This window comes from Cornus florida, unplaced genomic scaffold (assembly GCF_030987335.1).
Source record: "Cornus florida cultivar Cherokee Brave unplaced genomic scaffold, ASM3098733v1 CherokeeBrave_3.0.0_Hap2_Chr10, whole genome shotgun sequence".
Lineage (NCBI taxonomy): Eukaryota > Viridiplantae > Streptophyta > Magnoliopsida > Cornales > Cornaceae > Cornus > Cornus florida.
The window spans coordinates 113,463,226-113,480,880 of NW_026775580.1; the positions used below are offsets into that span (position 1 = coordinate 113,463,226).

General features: G+C 37.0%; 1 protein-coding gene across 1 annotated transcript; it reads right to left on the reverse strand.

Moving 5' to 3' along the window:
- Nucleotides 1-2,461: 2,461 nt before the first annotated feature.
- LOC132278427 (polygalacturonase ADPG1-like) lies at nt 2,462-15,975 on the reverse strand. The gene is made up of 12 exons (XM_059780216.1): nt 15,804-15,975; nt 13,818-14,219; nt 10,362-10,540; nt 4,909-5,046; nt 4,687-4,824; nt 4,374-4,544; nt 4,244-4,270; nt 3,670-3,877; nt 3,367-3,448; nt 3,151-3,259; nt 2,816-2,932; nt 2,462-2,689 (listed from the first exon to the last, which is right to left on the reverse strand). The coding sequence occupies exons 1-12, from the start codon at nt 15,973-15,975 to the stop codon at nt 2,462-2,464; spliced, it is 1,971 nt and encodes a 656-aa protein (XP_059636199.1).
- Between the last annotated feature and the right edge of the window lie 1,680 nt (nt 15,976-17,655).

Here is a 17,655-nt window from a genome sequence, read left to right on the forward strand (position 1 = left end):
GATAGGTTTCTCGAAACCAACTTGAGTTTGGAAATGAAATCTTGAAAACGGTGGTGGAGTGAAAAGCATCTGAAAGGCCGGAACAACGCCGAGGAAATGGGCCGAAGCAACACTGGGAGACATCCGGGTGATCTATTTGAGAAATGAAAAAGATCCGGAACAAAGCCGGTAAAAGGCCGGAACTAAGCCGAGAAATAGTTGGAACAAAGTCGAGAAATGTCGAAACAAAGCTAAGGAAGTGGCCGGAACAAAGCCGGGGAAGTGGTCGAAACAACGTCGGGGAAATGGTCGGAACAACGCCTCGGAATGTTGTCTACCGTCGGTGAAGGAGGAGCGCATGGGCACGTGTAGCGCGAGTGAGATCTACTCGCAGGAGTGTAGGCGCGTGACGGGGGGGTGTCGCTTGGAAGCACGTGGTTGATCAAAAAGGAAAACAAAGAGAGATATGAACCAGAAACAGATCAGATTTTACTAGTCTTCTTCTTCACTGCTCTCTACAATTAGTGAAGGAAAGGAAAAAAAAAAAAAAAAAAAAAAATGATCTAGGATTGTTGCTCTGATACCATGTTAACTTTATGATGCGGAAATATAATATGTAAAATAGGAAAATGAACACAGTATATACATGGTTCGGCACTAACGCCTACATCTATTGATCAAGAGCCACTGAAGCTACATTTATCTTATTGCTTATATTTCTTGATATGTTTACATTGTATTGATATACAATATATAAGAAATAAATTTGACAAAAGGAATAAATCAAGGAGGAAAGAAGGGAAACAAAAGGAAATAATATATATCATAATATATATAATATATTATACATACATATATATAGTATATTTCAATAGTAGGATCGTAGAATCTCATAGAATCTTACTGTGAAGGGAAAAATCCTCCTCTAATGAAGGTCACCCACGTGGTTAAAATAGAAGCTTTGTTTTTATTTTATTAATGGGCCGTAAGAATCTAGCCCTGTTCAAACCCAGTAAAGACGTCAACAGCCCAGGGTCACTGGTGTTGAACTTTCGGCACATTAGCCGAGTCGTCTGGACCAAGTTGCATTCAGCCCAACTTCAGTTAAAGACGGACCAGTCCTGTTAGGCAAATGGTTCAACAAAGAAGGCAAGTTCTGTGCAAGGAAAGTTTTGCATGGAAAGAATTGTAATAAGGAAAGAACTTTAATTGTAAAGAATGTTGTATATGGAATGAATTGGAGGACAAGTAAGGCAAGTCCTACTATAATTCCACCACCTTGTTTCATATAAATAGAGGCCTAGACCTCCAACAAAAGCATCGAGCAATTTATGCTTGTCTCTGAGTATTATAATTGCTTGTTCTAAGTGAGTTGTATTTTTCTTTTTATTTCTTTTAAATAGAGAGAAATTTTGCACCTACACTTACGATCCTACCGATTTTACTAAAACCATTTAAAATTTTTCAAAATTTCCTCTATTTTTTTTTATTCTTCTTAATTTCTCTTTTTTTTTTTCCTTTATTTTTTTTGTTTCCTTCTTCTTAATTTCTCATTTCTTCTTTCTTTTTCAATACAATGAACATAAAGAATTCTATTTTTTCTCATATTCTTTGTCAATTTTGACACACACACACAAAAAAAAAAAAAAAGACTTCATTTTTTTTTTTTCCGTTCTTTTTATCTCAATTTTGTTCTTTTTTTGAATCAAAAAGTAAACTTTACAACTAAATTGCTCAAACAATTAGGCAAATAAATTGTACTTTTCTCTCTATACTAGGCTTTACTTTAATTTCTTCTTTACGTTTTTGCATGATTGTTATACTGATTTTTATAATCAAGAAATTGGTATTTAGTATTTGTCATGTGTCTTAGTACTTTTAATGTTTATTAATTTTGTTGGAGTGTCTGAATTGGTTATTTAGCCTTATTATGTATTTATATTGAAAATGTTTGATTTAGAAAGTTATTTGAATTACTTTTCTAATAGTTTCATAGAATCTTACTATTCTCGATCCGATCCTGCGATTCCAATTCTATGAACTCCTCATCGATCCTATGTAGAATCTCGATTCTAACAATCTTATTATAAATGACCCTGAATTTTAACAAAAATTATGTTTTTACTGATCTTTTGAATTACGATAATACTTTCATGCCCCTGCTTCATCAGGCGCACGCTTCACTCTCTTCCTTCGCTTAAAATTCACTGAATCGAGTGATATGACTGGTCGAGAGAAATTTCATTTATTTATATTACTTAACTCAATGGAGCCAATATTTAATTGGTACATAAAATAAATCATTACATAAGCTCATGTACGCATAATATCATTCAACCTTACAACAGCCAAAACACAGCAGGACCTCCTTGTCTATATGGTTCAGTTTAACGCAACAAATTAACTAGATTTCTTATCTTCGTGCCTCATTGCCCTTCATGGAATTAAAAACTTGCATAAATATGTTCATATATGAACTCCATCAATTTAAGAGGCAGGGACCAGGTAGCACTCCTGTTTCTTTGCCATGGGCATTAGTACAATTAGCAGTGGCTTGCTTTCCAGATTTGGCGGAGGTAATTTTTATGGATTGCAACGATATTCCAGTGCACGCCACTGATCGGCTACAATTGAGATTGATAGCTATATCCGTGCTCGATGTTCCATACAAGCCCTTGTAGGTCACGTCGCTTATGTGAACTCCAGTTGGCTTGAACAAAGAATAGAAGAAAAAGAATGATCAGTACATTTTGTTTCATTCATTCATTGAGCAAATGAAAATTGATGAATTTATGTCCATCATTTTCCTTTCTTATTTTCTTTTATTGGGCATTACCAATTCTTTGCAAGCACCAGGGGCTGAGCAGTAATTTTGATCAATGATGATTGGGTTATCGACAGAATCGAATTTAATGTCCTCAAATGTAACATTTCGGACGTATCCTTTTCCAACCTATTTATGCATAAACAGTGAGTAAAAAGTGACAGAATGAATCAAGCACAAAAATATAATCAAGTATAAATATTTATAGATAAATAATATATATTTATATTATATGTATACTATGCTGTTGATAATAAGAGTGTGTTAGTCAATAATCAGGATGATGGTGGAAGTAAATTGGGATATACATATGGTTCGAATTATTTCATATATATATACACACACACCTGATATGTCTTGATCCGAGCTCCGTTGGTAGTTCCCTTCAAGGAGACATTACTCACATAAATGTTCTCTACTTGTACAAAATTGCCTCCCAAACCTAAGCTTCCAATGCTGATTACATGCAAGGAAGGAAAAGATGCTTCATTTGAATGAACATATAAAACACACTATGTTTGTGTAAATTAAGTGGTTCTGGAAAAGAAAGAGAAGTAATCTACCTTACTCCATGTCCAGGTCCGCATTCAATATTGGTTATGTTTAGGTTAGAAATGTAATCTCCAATAGAAATACAATCATCACCTATTAATACAAAATTAATTAATCAGTCAATTTGAATCATATATAAATAATTGATGGGAAATTAAAGGTCTAAAATAAGGAAGAGCAGTTGGACAAACAAAACTTAATATATATATATATATATATATATATATATAGAGAGAGAGAGAGAGAGAGAGAGAGAGAGAGAGAGAGAGAGAGAGAGAGAGAGAGTTAAAGAGATTATATGGCTTTAATTTTACCGGTGCCTATTTTGGACTTGATGATACTTATATTGTGAGAGTTATGGATGTGAATGCCATCAGTATTGGGACTATCTCCAGGAGATTCGATCATCACGCTTTGAACGCTCATCTTGTTGCACCCCATTATGAGTACATGAGTTTGTGGGCTGTTTGTGAAATTAACATTGCTGAGACTGATTTCATTGCCTGAAAGGAACTTTAAAGCCTATACAAAATGACAATATATAATTTCATCAATAATGATATTAAGAAAATTAAAAATAAAAAGAAGAGAGAGAGAGTCTCATGCCATCAGTTGTAATTTATGATGACTCCCATTGCATACAGGAACACCTATATATGGCTGATGAATTTCTACCTCCAAATACCGCCTAAATAAAAATATATTTTTTTAACTTATATATATATATATATATATTCATTTTGGTAAGATGTACAGTCACATATATTATCTTTTCATTTCCATAGCATGTGAAAGGCTTTATCTCCAGCACTAGCTCCCATGGCCATCTTACTACCACCATACCAAAAAAAAAAAAAAAAAAGGAGTAAATTGTGAAGATATACTCACAGTTGGTGCCAGTTTAGTGCATCCTTGCTGCAAAATTGGAGCCAGAGTCAGTGATGTGCCAAATTAGATCGAAGCAACTGAATAGAATTATTGTGGCAGTTGTTTATCATATTTATCATAAGCAATTTACCAGTTCAGGATGATATCTGCATGATTGATCCCACCAACCTCTGCCCTGTCCATCAATAATGCCCGAACCATAGACGTTGAGGCCACTTATGCTACCGAATCCTAGCCATTGACTTGCATCTCGCCCCTTCCATACGGTAGGTGAGGATGGCGCCACAATTTTTCCCGAAATCTACTTAGTATTTGGGAAAAGGAAAAGAAGAAGAAGATTGTATTATAATATAATTTCGAGAATAAATCATACTTATTTGATTTTGATGCATGTTTTTCATTAATATCAAATTGTGATTATAATTTTCTTAATTATTCCTTACCATAAAATCTATTTTCTTAGCCTTGCATGGACCGTTGAACATGACTGGAATTAACAAAAATGTCTTCTTTTCTGGAACAACCACCTTAGGAGTTCCATTTGCTGTGCTGCATGCAGCATTCCATGCCTTGATAAATGCCTGAAATCGAGTATAAATGATTTAGTTTTCTTAAGGTGAAAAAATGAACTAAAACTCACAAGTAAATAAAATAATTTTTTTTACTTGAGTATCATCTTTATGGCCATCTCCGATAGCTCCATACTCTAAGACGTTAAAAGTGCCTGCATTTCTATTGGCATTTGAGGAAATAATCTTGGAAGAAACTATGCCAAGAACAAATATTATAAACGAAAAGATATCCTGCAAAATATGAGAAATTGAAAAGGGTTAATTGTCTAATATCGGAAAAGTATGAATTGCTATGAAACTTTAGTTACCTATATATACAAAAGAAACTAATTATTTAAATTGAAAAAGAAAACAAGAAGATTCTTACCATGATGTATGAAAAAGTACTAGAAATGGCCAAACAGACAGACAAAATTAATATAGATCGACCTAAAATACAAACAAAAGCAGAGTTACAATTTTATTAATTCTAAATAATCATCTGTAAAACTTGAAGTTTATAAAATTAATTAAAATACGTGAACCATCAAAAATGCTTACAGTGATTGTAGTACGTACTACAAATTTTCACTTTACAAGAAAGATGATTTTCATTGAGAATGAATATGAATAGAGAATGCGGGAACATATATATATATATATATAGATGAGAATATGCTATTCTTACAAATGATAGGAAACAAAAAACAATTAAGAAAACCATCCTATTTTTGTCACTAAAACAAACAACTCGACACATTAACTGAAATTGTTATGAAACATAGAGGTGGAAAGACGTTGGGAGTCGGTTGAGCAACATTTATGACAATGAGTACATGGTATAACTAAAGTACAGATCAGTTTTCGTATAAAACAATACCAGAATTTATATTTTCAATATTTTAGTACACAATTTTTTTTTTTTTTTTTTTTTTTTTTTCCTGTTTTCCTTAATTAATATCATATGAAATTAGAAAAATAGTGAGGTGAGAAAAGTCGTAATGCCTTTTGCTTTGTGACAGACTTCGATGAATATAGGATTTGGTTGTAGCATACATGTAGAGTTGTATGTAAGAAAATTAATTATCATAATGCACGAAAAAGCTTTGACCATCTTGGTGTTTTTAAGGCCATGTATGGTATCATTGTACACACAAATTTTGTAAGTCTGTAATAGAAACAAAATATAGAGCAAATAATATAATTTTATTAATTTGAGAAATTGAGGTACAATCCTCTGTAATATTCTTTACAAAAAGAAAGAACTGATCCTCTGATTAAATCTCCTTTTTCCTGTTGTTTGGTTGGATCCAAGGGCTGCACAGGTTTGATCTTGAATCACCGTGGAATTTGATGAAGAACAGCACGTTTTTGGCTGTGCTTGTTGTTGATCACCGTGGAATTTGATGAAGAACGACACGATTTGATGTGCTTGGTGTTCTTTGCTTTTGGGTTTGGATGTTGGAGATGAGAGTTTCTGTATTAATTTGAGAAATTGAGGTACAATCCTCTGTAATATTCTTTACAAAAAGAAAGAACTGATCCTCTGATTAAATCTCCTTTTTCCTGTTGTTTGGTTGGATCCAAGGGCTGCACAGGTTTGATCTTGAATCACCGTGGAATTTGATGAAGAACAGCACGTTTTTGGCTGTGCTTGTTGTTGATCACCGTGGAATTTGATGAAGAACGACACGATTTGATGTGCTTGGTGTTCTTTGCTTTTGGGTTTGGATGTTGGAGATGAGAGTTTCTGTATTTCTCACTGGAATACTAGATTTCTGAATTCTAACTTTGTGTGTCCCTTCTCCCTTCCTCCAAGCCTCTATTTATAGGCTTCTTGGATTCATAGAATGATGATACGTGTCCTATCTGATAAGGAAAATATCATAACTGGGCGGGCCGGATATATTATAATAATTATCTTTAAAAATAATTATTCCAAATATATTTTATTAGGAATAATTATTCTTTTTATTTAACCATCTGGACTGGGCTTAATTAAATAATTTAAGTGGACCAAACTTGGGCCAATTAAATAACTTAATTAAACATTAGGCCCATATTTAATGGGTCCATTTGTCAAAACCAAAGTCCACTAAAATTTGAATGTCTACAAATTGCCCCCACTTCGAGTCCCAAGCTTGACAGGACTTGTCTCCTTTTTCAAGTGGGACTTGACGTATCTAACTTTCCTTCCTTTTTTTTTTTTCTTTCTTTTTTTTTTTTTTTTTTTTTTTTTTCAATCCAACTTTGAATTGGAATTTTACTTTCCAATTTATACAAATCCCTTACCTATATATACCACCCAAGTCATAGGGTTTGACATCAATTTCAATCGACTTTGAAGGACTTGTAAGATTGCAGCCTCTGAAGATTGTGTTGGATTGCGGCATCTGTTCGAACAAATAATTGGTATGACAGTTTGTTTTTTTTTTTTTTTTTTTCCTCCTCCTCCACGCTTGCTGGAGGATTTTTTTTTTTTTTTTTTTCAAGATTCGAAAGGACCTTTTCTATTTCCATCAACGAGTATTTTGTCAATTGAAGATATATTCAAATACCTAATCCTGACAACGAACATTATTCATCTCTTTGGACATGCACGACCACATACGAATTAACCAACTTTAGTCTTGATCAGATTAATGAACCATTTTTCACTATTGGGTGTCACTGTTCAGGCGAGGGAAATATCATGGAGTATTCCCTATAAACTTTCTGCTGAATTGTCATGCACCAAACTGTATTGGGAGTAGTTAGAAGATGTCTTGGCGCGTTTCCATGACTTTCTTTCAAAACAACAACTATATGGTGCTCTATTCACCTCTCTATTTTCCTGTGATCGTCATTAAGATGAAGTATTCCTTAAATGTTGGGGCCAGCCACTAATACTCTTCATTGTTCTATTGCTGAGCTATCCATTTCCCTTCGAGCTTTATATATGCTAGGCGGTCTTCCTTATCAAGGAAAAATTTCTATCAAAACAACAACTATATGGTGATCTATTCGCCTCCCTATTTTCATATGATCGCCATGAAGATGAAGCATTCCTTAAATGTTGAGGCCCAGCCACTAATACTTTTCATGGTTCTATCGGCGAGCAAAATTTTTCTTCGAGATTTATCTATGCTAGGTGGTCTCTCTTATCAAGGAAATTTTTTTATCAAAACAACAACTATATGGTGATCTATTTGCATCTCTATTTTCATATGATCACCATGAAGATGAAGCATTCCTAAAATGTTGGTGCCCAGCCACTAATATTCTTCATGGTTTTATTGTTTGCAGCTATACTTTGGCGGTGGGCCTAATTTTTTTCTTCCATAACACCTCAGCGGAAAACTAAATTTCTCTTTCAGTAATACCTCGGCGGCGAGCAAAATTATTATTTTTTTCCTTCCACGACACTTCAACGGTGAGTCAAAAATTTGTTGCAACAACACCATGGTGATGAACAGCAAACACCTTAGCAGAAAGTCAATTTTATTTATTTATTCTAGCGACACCTTGATGACGAACCGAATTCTTTAGCGACACCTTGGCGGCAAATCGAATTTATTGACTTTATTTATTTATCTTTTCCAGCGACACCTTGATGAAAATCTGGATTCTTCGGCGACACCTTGGCGGCAAATTGAATTTATTTATTTCTTCCAGCCACACCTTGATGATGAACTGGATCTTTGAACTTATTCTTTGAAACTACACTTTGCCGACGAATCAAATTTCATTTGTAGCTACAATTCTGGTGACGAACCAAAATTATTGTTTGCAGCTATACTTTGGCGATGGATCAAATTTTCCTTTGTAGCTATACTTTGGTGGCGTGCCAAATTGACAGGTACGATGAGCACTTTTTGATATCGCATGATGAGTGACTTTGCCATTTTGCAACTTTGAGGAGTTTGTTTGTTTTTTATTATTATTATTATTTTTTTATGGTGGACTGAACTTGGAACAGGCCTCCAAGATGCCTACGTACCCTGAACAGGAATCAAATCATTACGTAGTTCAATTTTTTTCTTCTTTTAGACAGTTTATACTCGTATCAAAGAGTTATTGACTTTATTTTTTTCATCAAACTGAACTTAGAATGAAATTCTAAACTGCCTACGTACCCTCAAACGAGGGATCAAGTCATTACATAGTTCAAAAGAGACATGAATTTTTTTTTTTTTTAGGCCGTACACAGTTTTAGCTTATGCGGGCCAGGAGCATAGTGCAGTTTAAGCTCATATGATCAGGAGCATTGCCTTCATGGGTAATAGCGCTTCAGGAACTTGCCAGGCCCTACTCTTACTCCGTCTTCATCAATAATGAGATATGCGCCGTTAGTATAAACTTCACGAACAACATATGGTCCATCCTATTTGGATACAAATTTACTTCCCTTGCGATTCATGACAATTGGTCTACGAACAACTAATACTAAGTCTCGAACTTGAAATGACCGAGGTCGAACTTTCTTATTAAAGGCTTTAGAAAGTCGAACTTGATAACACTCTACCTGTTGTTGGGCTTCTAATCTCTTCTCATCCAATGCTTCCAGTTCTTGAAGACGTAAGATGGCATTTTCTTCACTTATAAGACCTTCTTGTATGGCAATCCTTAACGAAAGGATCTGTTGTTCTAATAGAAGAACCGCTTCTACACCATAGACTAGAGAATACGGAGTTGCTTGAGTAGGTGTATGATGCGTAGTGCGGTATGCCCACAATGCTTCTTCCATTCGCTCATACCAATCTCTCTTTGTCTGGTTGACTACTTTATTCAATAACTCATAAAGAGTTTTGTTGAACGCTTCCGCGAGACCATTGGCAGGGGCATTGTATATGGAAGACTTACGTTGTTTGAAACCAAACTTCTCATAAAGGTCAGTTACCCAACTATTTTTGAAATTCATCCCATTATCAGTGATAATGTATCGAGGGACACCATATCGATAGATAATGTTTGATTTGCACTGTTTTCTTTTTCACATGTATATAGGGTGCAGCTTCCACCCATTTGGAAAAATAATCAGTGGCAGCCAAGATATACAAATGGCCCTTTGAAGACTTGTCTAAAGGACCAACTACATCTAATCCCCATGCATCAAATGGCTATGACGTCACAGTAGGGTGCAATGGTTCCATTAGTTGATGTATGAAATTAGCATAGAATTGACAGGCTTGACACCTTTTCGCATACTCCATGCAATCCTTGACCATGGTGGGCCAATAATAACCCATTCTTTTGACACGAAAGTGAAGTTTTGGTCCAGATTGATGGGCTCCACAAATCCCAGAATGTGCTTCCTTCATTGCATGGGTGGCTTCATTATTTGTGAGGCAGCGAAGGAAAAGGCTCTCATATGAACGCCTATACAACGTATCATTATAATCGATGAATCGAGGTGCTCGTCTTCGTATTTTAGTCTTGTGGCATTGATCTTCGGGAAGCTTTCCATGTTCCAGATAATCAATGATAGGGAGTCTCCAGTTTTCTTCCTCTTGTGTCCAACATGAAACCAAATTACTTTCTTAAAATTTATCTTCCAAGACTTGTGGCAAGACCCATCGTTGACATACAGGAACATCAACTAAATCCTTAGCAGTTAACGCCAATATTGTAGCTAAATTTGCCAAAGCATCAGCTATCCGATTTTCTTTCCTCGGAATGTGTTCTAGCATGACGCTATCAAATCGTTCCAACAAATGAGAGGCATAACGATGGTATGGCACTAGATTATCTTTCTTAACCTCATATTCTTGAAGAAATTGGTTAATCACCAACTTAGAGTCTCCATATATTTCGAGATCCATGATCTTCATCTCATTTTCCATTTGAAGGCCGATAATCAAGGCTTGATATTCAGCTACATTATTTAAGCAGTTTTCAGCGAGTGCAAAAGAGTACGGAATAACATGTCTTTTTGGAGAGACAAACACTACTCTTGCTTCGGCCCCGTCTGCTCGTGCTGCCCCATCGAAAAACATCATCCATAGAGGGAGGATGTCCACAAGGAAGACTTTTTCATCAAGAAAATCTTCAGAAATTTCCTAATCGGCTGGAATAGGATGGTCAACCAAGAAATCTGCCAGGACTTGTCCTTTTACTGCTTTTTATGGAACATAAACAATTTCAAATTCATTGAACAAAATTGACCACCTCGCCAAGCGTCCGGAAAAGACCGGTTTAGACATGACATAGTTGAGAGGATCAGCTTTTGCAACAAGATGTATCGTATGAGCTAAGAAATAATGCCTCAATTTCTTAGAGGCGAAAACAAGTGCGAGGCATGTTTTTTCAATTGGAGGATAATTTCGCTCCGTTGGGGTAAGTCTGCGACTTAAGTAATACAATGCCTTTTCTTTATGTTCTTCATTATTCTGAGCAAGTAAGGCACCTAACGATTCTTTTTGCGCAGCAATGTAAAGTATGAGCAGCTTTCCAGGTACAGGTGCTCCCAATATCGGATAATTGATAAGGTACTTTTTGATGCTATCAAAAGCATTTTGGTAAGATTAGTCCCAGATAAATGGGGTATCTTTCTTCATGAGTCGGTTAAAAGGCTGACAACGGCCAGCCAAATTTGAGATGAACCTACAAATGAACGCAAGTTGACCTTGTAAACTTCGAAGCTCATGTAAATTCTTTGGTGGTGGTATCTTTTGAATGGCCTCCACTTTATTAGGATCAATCTCAATACTACGATAACGTACAACGTATCCCAGGAATTTCCCTGAAGTCACACCAAATGCACATTTAAAAGGATTCATCTTGAGTTGAAATTTTCGGAGGCGATTAAAAACTATACGTAGATCCTGTAAATGATTCCTTCGTTCTTTCGTCTTAACCACCAAGTCATCAACATAACATTCAATAATCTTGTGGAGTATGTCGTCGAAGATCCTTTACATGGCGCGCTGGTATGTTGCTCCCTTATTTTTTAGTCCGAAGGGCATAACTTTGCATGTAGGAGTGCGAAAGGCAGTTAGTTCCTCATCTTTCGGAGTTATTCTTATCTGATTGTACCCGGAGTAACAATCCATGAACAAGAGAGCTTCATGCCCCGTGGTTGCATCTACAGTGAGTTCGGGGATGGGAAGAGGAAAATCATCCTTGGGGCATGCCTTATTTAAATCATGAAAATCCACACAAATTCGAATCTGTCCATTTTTCTTCTTCACTGGAACAATGCTCGAAATCCATGTTGGATATTTGACCTCACGAATGAACCCTACTTTAATCAATTTGTTAAGTTCTTCCTCCATCCTCGGAATTAGCTCTGGACAGAAGAAACTTTGAGACTGCTTAATTGGACGTGTCCCATGTTTGACAGCAAGATTGTGCACTGCAATTTTAGGATCAAGACCGGGCATCTCTTTGTATGTCCAAGTGAAGACATTCTTGTACTCAGACAACAATTAAAAATAATCATTTTCTTCTGAGGGGCTTAGGAATGCACTAATGAAAACTGGTCTGGGTTAATCATCAGTTCCTAAGTTGATTTCTTTAAGTTGATCAACGGTAGCCTACCCCCTGTCTTCTAGTGTTGCTGGAGCTTTCTCGATGTCGTCTGGTTATTCAGCTTCAGGTTCCTCTTCAATAGTGATATGGTATGAAGTAACACAAGATAATTCGCCAATGTCTTCCACTTCTTTTGCTTGATTAGTGAATACAATGGTTCGCCTTCTAACTTTTAATGTAACATCATTGGTGACATTTATCTCTGTCTTACGTTTCATTCGCGAGGGCACTAGGGTCTGAACTTCACTATAGTTCACCACGTCAATGCTTGTTTCCTCTGACTTCCCACTTTTGTTACTTTTTAGCGGTGATAGTACCAATTTGAGAAAATACTGACTTTCGAGGTTGAGGTTGTGGAGATTTTTTTCCTTGGTCATGAAAGCTCATTCTGTAAAAAACAGAGGCACGAGGCAAACTGTTGACATGAGAACTTGAAATATTTGATTCTTGGCTTGACAACCTGTTGAATACAGATATTCGATCATATGGAGCTCCAATATGATCGAAGACCGATTTTTGATTTATAGTCTGTTGATCTTGTTCATCCGCAACTTCTTTAAACCTAATGTAAAAAGTGTTTGACTTCTTATCCTTTTTTGTGATGTGAATTCGAAGTGGCTCAGAAGGTACGAAACCGATACCAGACTTGGGTGGAATGATTTTATGCCCTTGATCTTTCAACTTCTTCTGTGTCTCATTGAGGCCATACATTTTCTCACCGGTGACCTCTGAATTCAGTTTTCCAAGGTTTGCAGGATTTGTAAAATCATACCCCGACTTAGCCATGAGTTGGTATGCTTTAGGATCGAACCCTTCATCAGTCCTTTGTTTTGGAAGTGATCCATGATTGACCAGAAATTGAGAAGGCCGCATAAACCTTTTTAACGGAGGCTTGGAAGGCGAAGACTTTTGAATCTTGGTAAGAGGAAGAGTTAACTCTCCTTTTAGCTTTTGCATATCTTCTTTCTCTTTGGTTTGTGATATTTTCAATTTAAATTCCTTGATTTCAAGTATCTCAATGACAGGTGACTGCCCTTCTTGTCGTTAAGATTTTGGAACATACTTTAAAATAGGTTTCGTCCGATGTGCTTTTATCGAGACCCCTTTTGTTTTAGCTACCTTTACAATGTCTGCCACTGAAACATCTAATGGATCACTTAACGATTCTTTTGTTTTTGTAGATTGAACCTCTTATGTAGATGGATGGCTTGGGATGGGCACTTCCGAAGGTGTATCATGATCAATATAGAACTTGGCATCAGCAAAATGAGATTCTGCTTCTGTGAATGGTTTATGGTTCGCCACAACTGTTTGTACGCCATTCTTGTGGAATTTGAAACACTGATGAAGAGTCGATGAAATGATACCATTACTATGTATCCAAGGCCTTCTAAACAACAAATTGTAGGACGTCTTTGCATCAATAATATGGAATAAGGTTTCAGCTTTGAGCTCGCTAATAATTAGTTTTGCTCGAATCATGCCAATAGCTCTCTGTCCTCCTTGGTTAAAACCTTGAATAATAAGACGGCTACGAGATAACTCGTCGACTGTGATGCTGAGATTTTTCATTGTAAATTTTAGCATGAGATTCACCGCTGATCCACCATCAACAAGAATTCGAGTAACTCTTTCTTCCTTTATGTAACTGTAAATGAAAAGAGGACAATTGTGCGGCTTCGAACCCAACTGAAGATCTTCGTCAGTGAAAATAATTGGTGCATAACATGAATCCAGCGTACCTCCAACTACTTCATCATCATCGGACTTTTCAATGATGGCAGCGTCCTTTGCATGATTCTCCACAGTCTGAGCTTCATCTTGATCCTTGTTATTCTTACCATCAGGGCCCGTTTTAATTGAAACCATGTAAGCTGTCACAGCTTCGTGATCTAGATATCCTTCTGGAAAGAACTCTTGCAAAGTAATAGGCTTCTGGATCCTTTAGCTTATAGAGGCGTGTTTGGTTGACTGTGTCTTCTTGACCCATTTTTTGTTATGGGCAGACTGCTTATGGCGACATTGAAGTTTCTTCTTCCTTTGCCCCCTGTCAGAATAACTAGTCTAAAAAATGTTAGCTTGTTGCTTCCGTGGTTTCTTTCTTGACACCAAAGTCCATCCTTTTTTATCATCCTGAGGAAAGACCCTTCCAAAGGTTGAAACATCAAGTGCACTCCCTTTGCTAAGAGAGATGGGGATTGGTTCCAATAAGCCAAACTGGATGGTTGTGCAATACATCTCAGAAGTTGAAGGTTGAGAACAAGCACTCCCCACGACAGAGGTTGTCACAATAGCAGTAGTATGATTTGAAGTTACAACTTCATCCGTGTCTAACAAGATTTTTCCCTATTTTGCTAGATTCATCACCACATCCTTGAAGATAAAACACTTCTCAATTGGATGATTGACAATACGGTGGTATTTGTAGTATTTTGGATCATTGACATGTCCCATCTCTTGAGGGCATTTGCATTCAGGGAGTTCTATAACTTTACTTTCGAATAACCATTCCAAGATGCCAGGGACATCGAAATCGGGGAAGGGGTATTCCTTCTTCTCTAACTCCTTTAGCGTAGGATGCTGTCTTTCCCTCTCTTGAAACTGGCGAGGCTTTTTATCATCCTTCTTATAATCTTTAACAGATATCTTGATTGGGGTCGTTGAGATAGCCATGGAATCTTTAGCAGCGGTTTTTGACGACTTATCGCCCTTCTTCCAGTTTTTCTTATCCTTGCGTGGTTCTATGGCCACGGGACTTTTGCCTTCGTGGGATTTCATACTGATCTCCATGTCATGGGCACGTGTTTCCAATTCTTCAAATGTATGAGGTTTTATACCTTGTAGAATGTAAAGAAGGCCCCAATGCATTCCCTGCATACACATCTCCACAGCAAAGATTTCTGACAATCGGTCCTTGCAGTCACGACTGAGTGCTCTCCACCGATTAATGTAGTCGATTACAGGTTCATCCTTCCATTGCTTCGTGTTAGTCAACTCTATCATACTAACAGTACAACGAGTGCTATAAAACCTGTTCAAGAATTCTCGTTCCATTTGGTCCCAACTATCAATTGACTCTAACTTTAGGTCGGTGTTCCACTCGAACGCGTTTCCTTTAAGGGAGCGGACAAACTGTTTAACTAGTAAGTCCCCCTCTGTTCTGGCATTGTTATAAGTCTCGACAAAATGGGCAATGTGTTGCTTGGGGTTACCTTTTCCGTCAAATTGTTGAATCTTCGGAGGTTGGTATCCTACATGCATCCTCATACTGTCGATTCTCCTTGTATAGGGCTTTGAGTACATGAGAGTGCTCTGTGAGACGCCTCCATATTGGGGTCAGATTGTATTCGTTGTCATATCTTGCAATTGTGCGACAGATAATGAAGAGACTGAAGAAGCATGATTGGTTTGACTAGCTGTCTGTTCTATTACCGGCGTCTGGTTTTGACTAACCTCCTGTTCTGTTGCTGGTGTCTATTTGGGGTCCTCCATACGAGTACCTTGTGCAGTAGAATTAGGATTCTCCGTCAGCATTACTATGGAAGATGTAGGATTCCCAGACGGTGGTGGTGAGAAAGTTGCACGATTTCCAGTTGGCGGTGCTGTGGAAGATGTAGGATGCCCAGATTGTACTGGTGATTCACCGAAGGTCTGAACTTCCAATTTGTTCATCAGTGTAGTGATTTGTAAGTCCTTCTCTTCAACAGTCTTTGTGAGGTTCTCAATGGCACGAGACATAGTTGCTAGTTGTTCCTCCACCGTGGCAGCTCCAGTCATCATAGCAGCGACCACATCTGAGTATGATAGGCCTTGAGAGTCAATGTTTCTTGAAGTGATTGAATACTCCGAAGTCTGACGTGGTGGCTTTGGTGGTGAACCGTCACTAAAGCGAGCATCATGGATGGAATAAGGTAAATCTGGTGGCGGAATCTCCTCTGGAACAACGTCAGGGTTCTTGACATGTTAGGTTTTCACATTTGCTGGCTTTGCAGGATTGGTTTTCACCAAGTCTTGCTGATGTTTGGATGAAGCCATCACCTGGGACTTGCTAGGTGTCACAAGGCCCGCCAAGGTACTTCCATCACTTGATTTGGCCTTCGTGCCACTTTTCATGGTGGCTTTGGCGTCGACCTTTGTGGTAGCGATGTTCTTTTGGGCTTTCTTATCTGTCTGAGTCTTAGGGGGAGACATAGAGTCAGATAGATAAGAAACTTGCTGATAGGGGAAAGAGATGAGAGGCAAAGGATGTCCCACCGGGCGTGCCAGAAATTTGTACACACAAATTTTGTAATTCTGCAATATAAACAAAATATGGAGCAAATAATATAATTTTATTAATTTGAGAAATTGAGGTACAATCCTCTATAATATTCTTTACAAAAAGAAAGAACTGATTCTCTGATTAAATCTCATTTTTTTGTTGGTTGGTTGGATCCAAGGGCTGCACAGGCTTGATCTTGAATCACCGTGGAATTTGATGAAGAACGGCACGTCTTTGGCTGTGCTTATTGTTGATCACCGTGGAATTTGATGAAGAACGGCACGATTTAATGTGCTTGGTGTTCTTCACTTTTGGGTTTGTATGTTGGAGATGAGAGTTTCTGTATTTCTCTCTGGAATTCTAGATTTCTGAATTCTGACTTTGTGTGTCCCTTCTCCCTTCCTCCAGGCCTCTATTTATAGGTTTCTTGGATTCATAGGATGATGACATGTGTCCTATCTGATAAGGAAAATATCATAACTGGGCCGGGCCGGATATATTATGATAATTATCCTTAAAAATAATTATTCAAAATATATTTTATTAGGAATAATTATTCTTTTTATTTAACCATCTGGACTGGGCTTAATTAAATAATTTAAGTGGACCAAACTTGGGCCAATTAAATAACTTAATTAAACATTAGGCCCATATTTAATGGGTCCATTTGTCAAAACCAAAGTCCACTAAAATTTTAGTGTTTACCCAGAAATTTGTACACACAAATTTTGTAAGTCTACAATAGAAACAAAATATGGAGCAAATAATATAATTTTATTAGTTTGAGAAATTGAGGTACAATCCTCTGTAATATTCTTTACAAAAAGAAAGAACTAATCCTCTGATTAAATCTCTTTTTTTCTGTTGGTTGGTTGGATCCAAGGGCTGCACAGGCTTGATCTTGAATCACCGTGGAATTTGATGAAGAACGGCATGATTTGATGTGCTTGGTGTTCTTCGCTTTTGGGTTTGGATATTGGAGATGAGAGTTTCTATATTTCTCTTAGGAATTCTAGATTTCTGAATTCTGACTTTGTATGTCCCTTCTCCCTTCCTCCAGGCCTCTATTTATAGGCTTCTTTGATTCATAG

What these genes read in the sequence shown, in the direction of transcription:
- LOC132278427 (XM_059780216.1), bottom strand. Translation starts at nt 15,975, where the DNA reads ATGAACAAATTGGAAGTTCAGACCTTCGGTGAATCACCAGTACAATCT. An exon ending in TCCTAATTCTACTGCACAAG is followed by an intron (nt 14,220 to 15,803) that starts GTACTCGTATGG and finishes TTACTTTGCAAG; the next exon opens with AGTTCTTTCCAGAAGGATAT. An exon ending in CTAAGAAAATAGATTTTATG is followed by an intron (nt 4,545 to 4,686) that starts GTAAGGAATAAT and finishes AATACTAAGTAG; the next exon opens with ATTTCGGGAAAAATTGTGGC.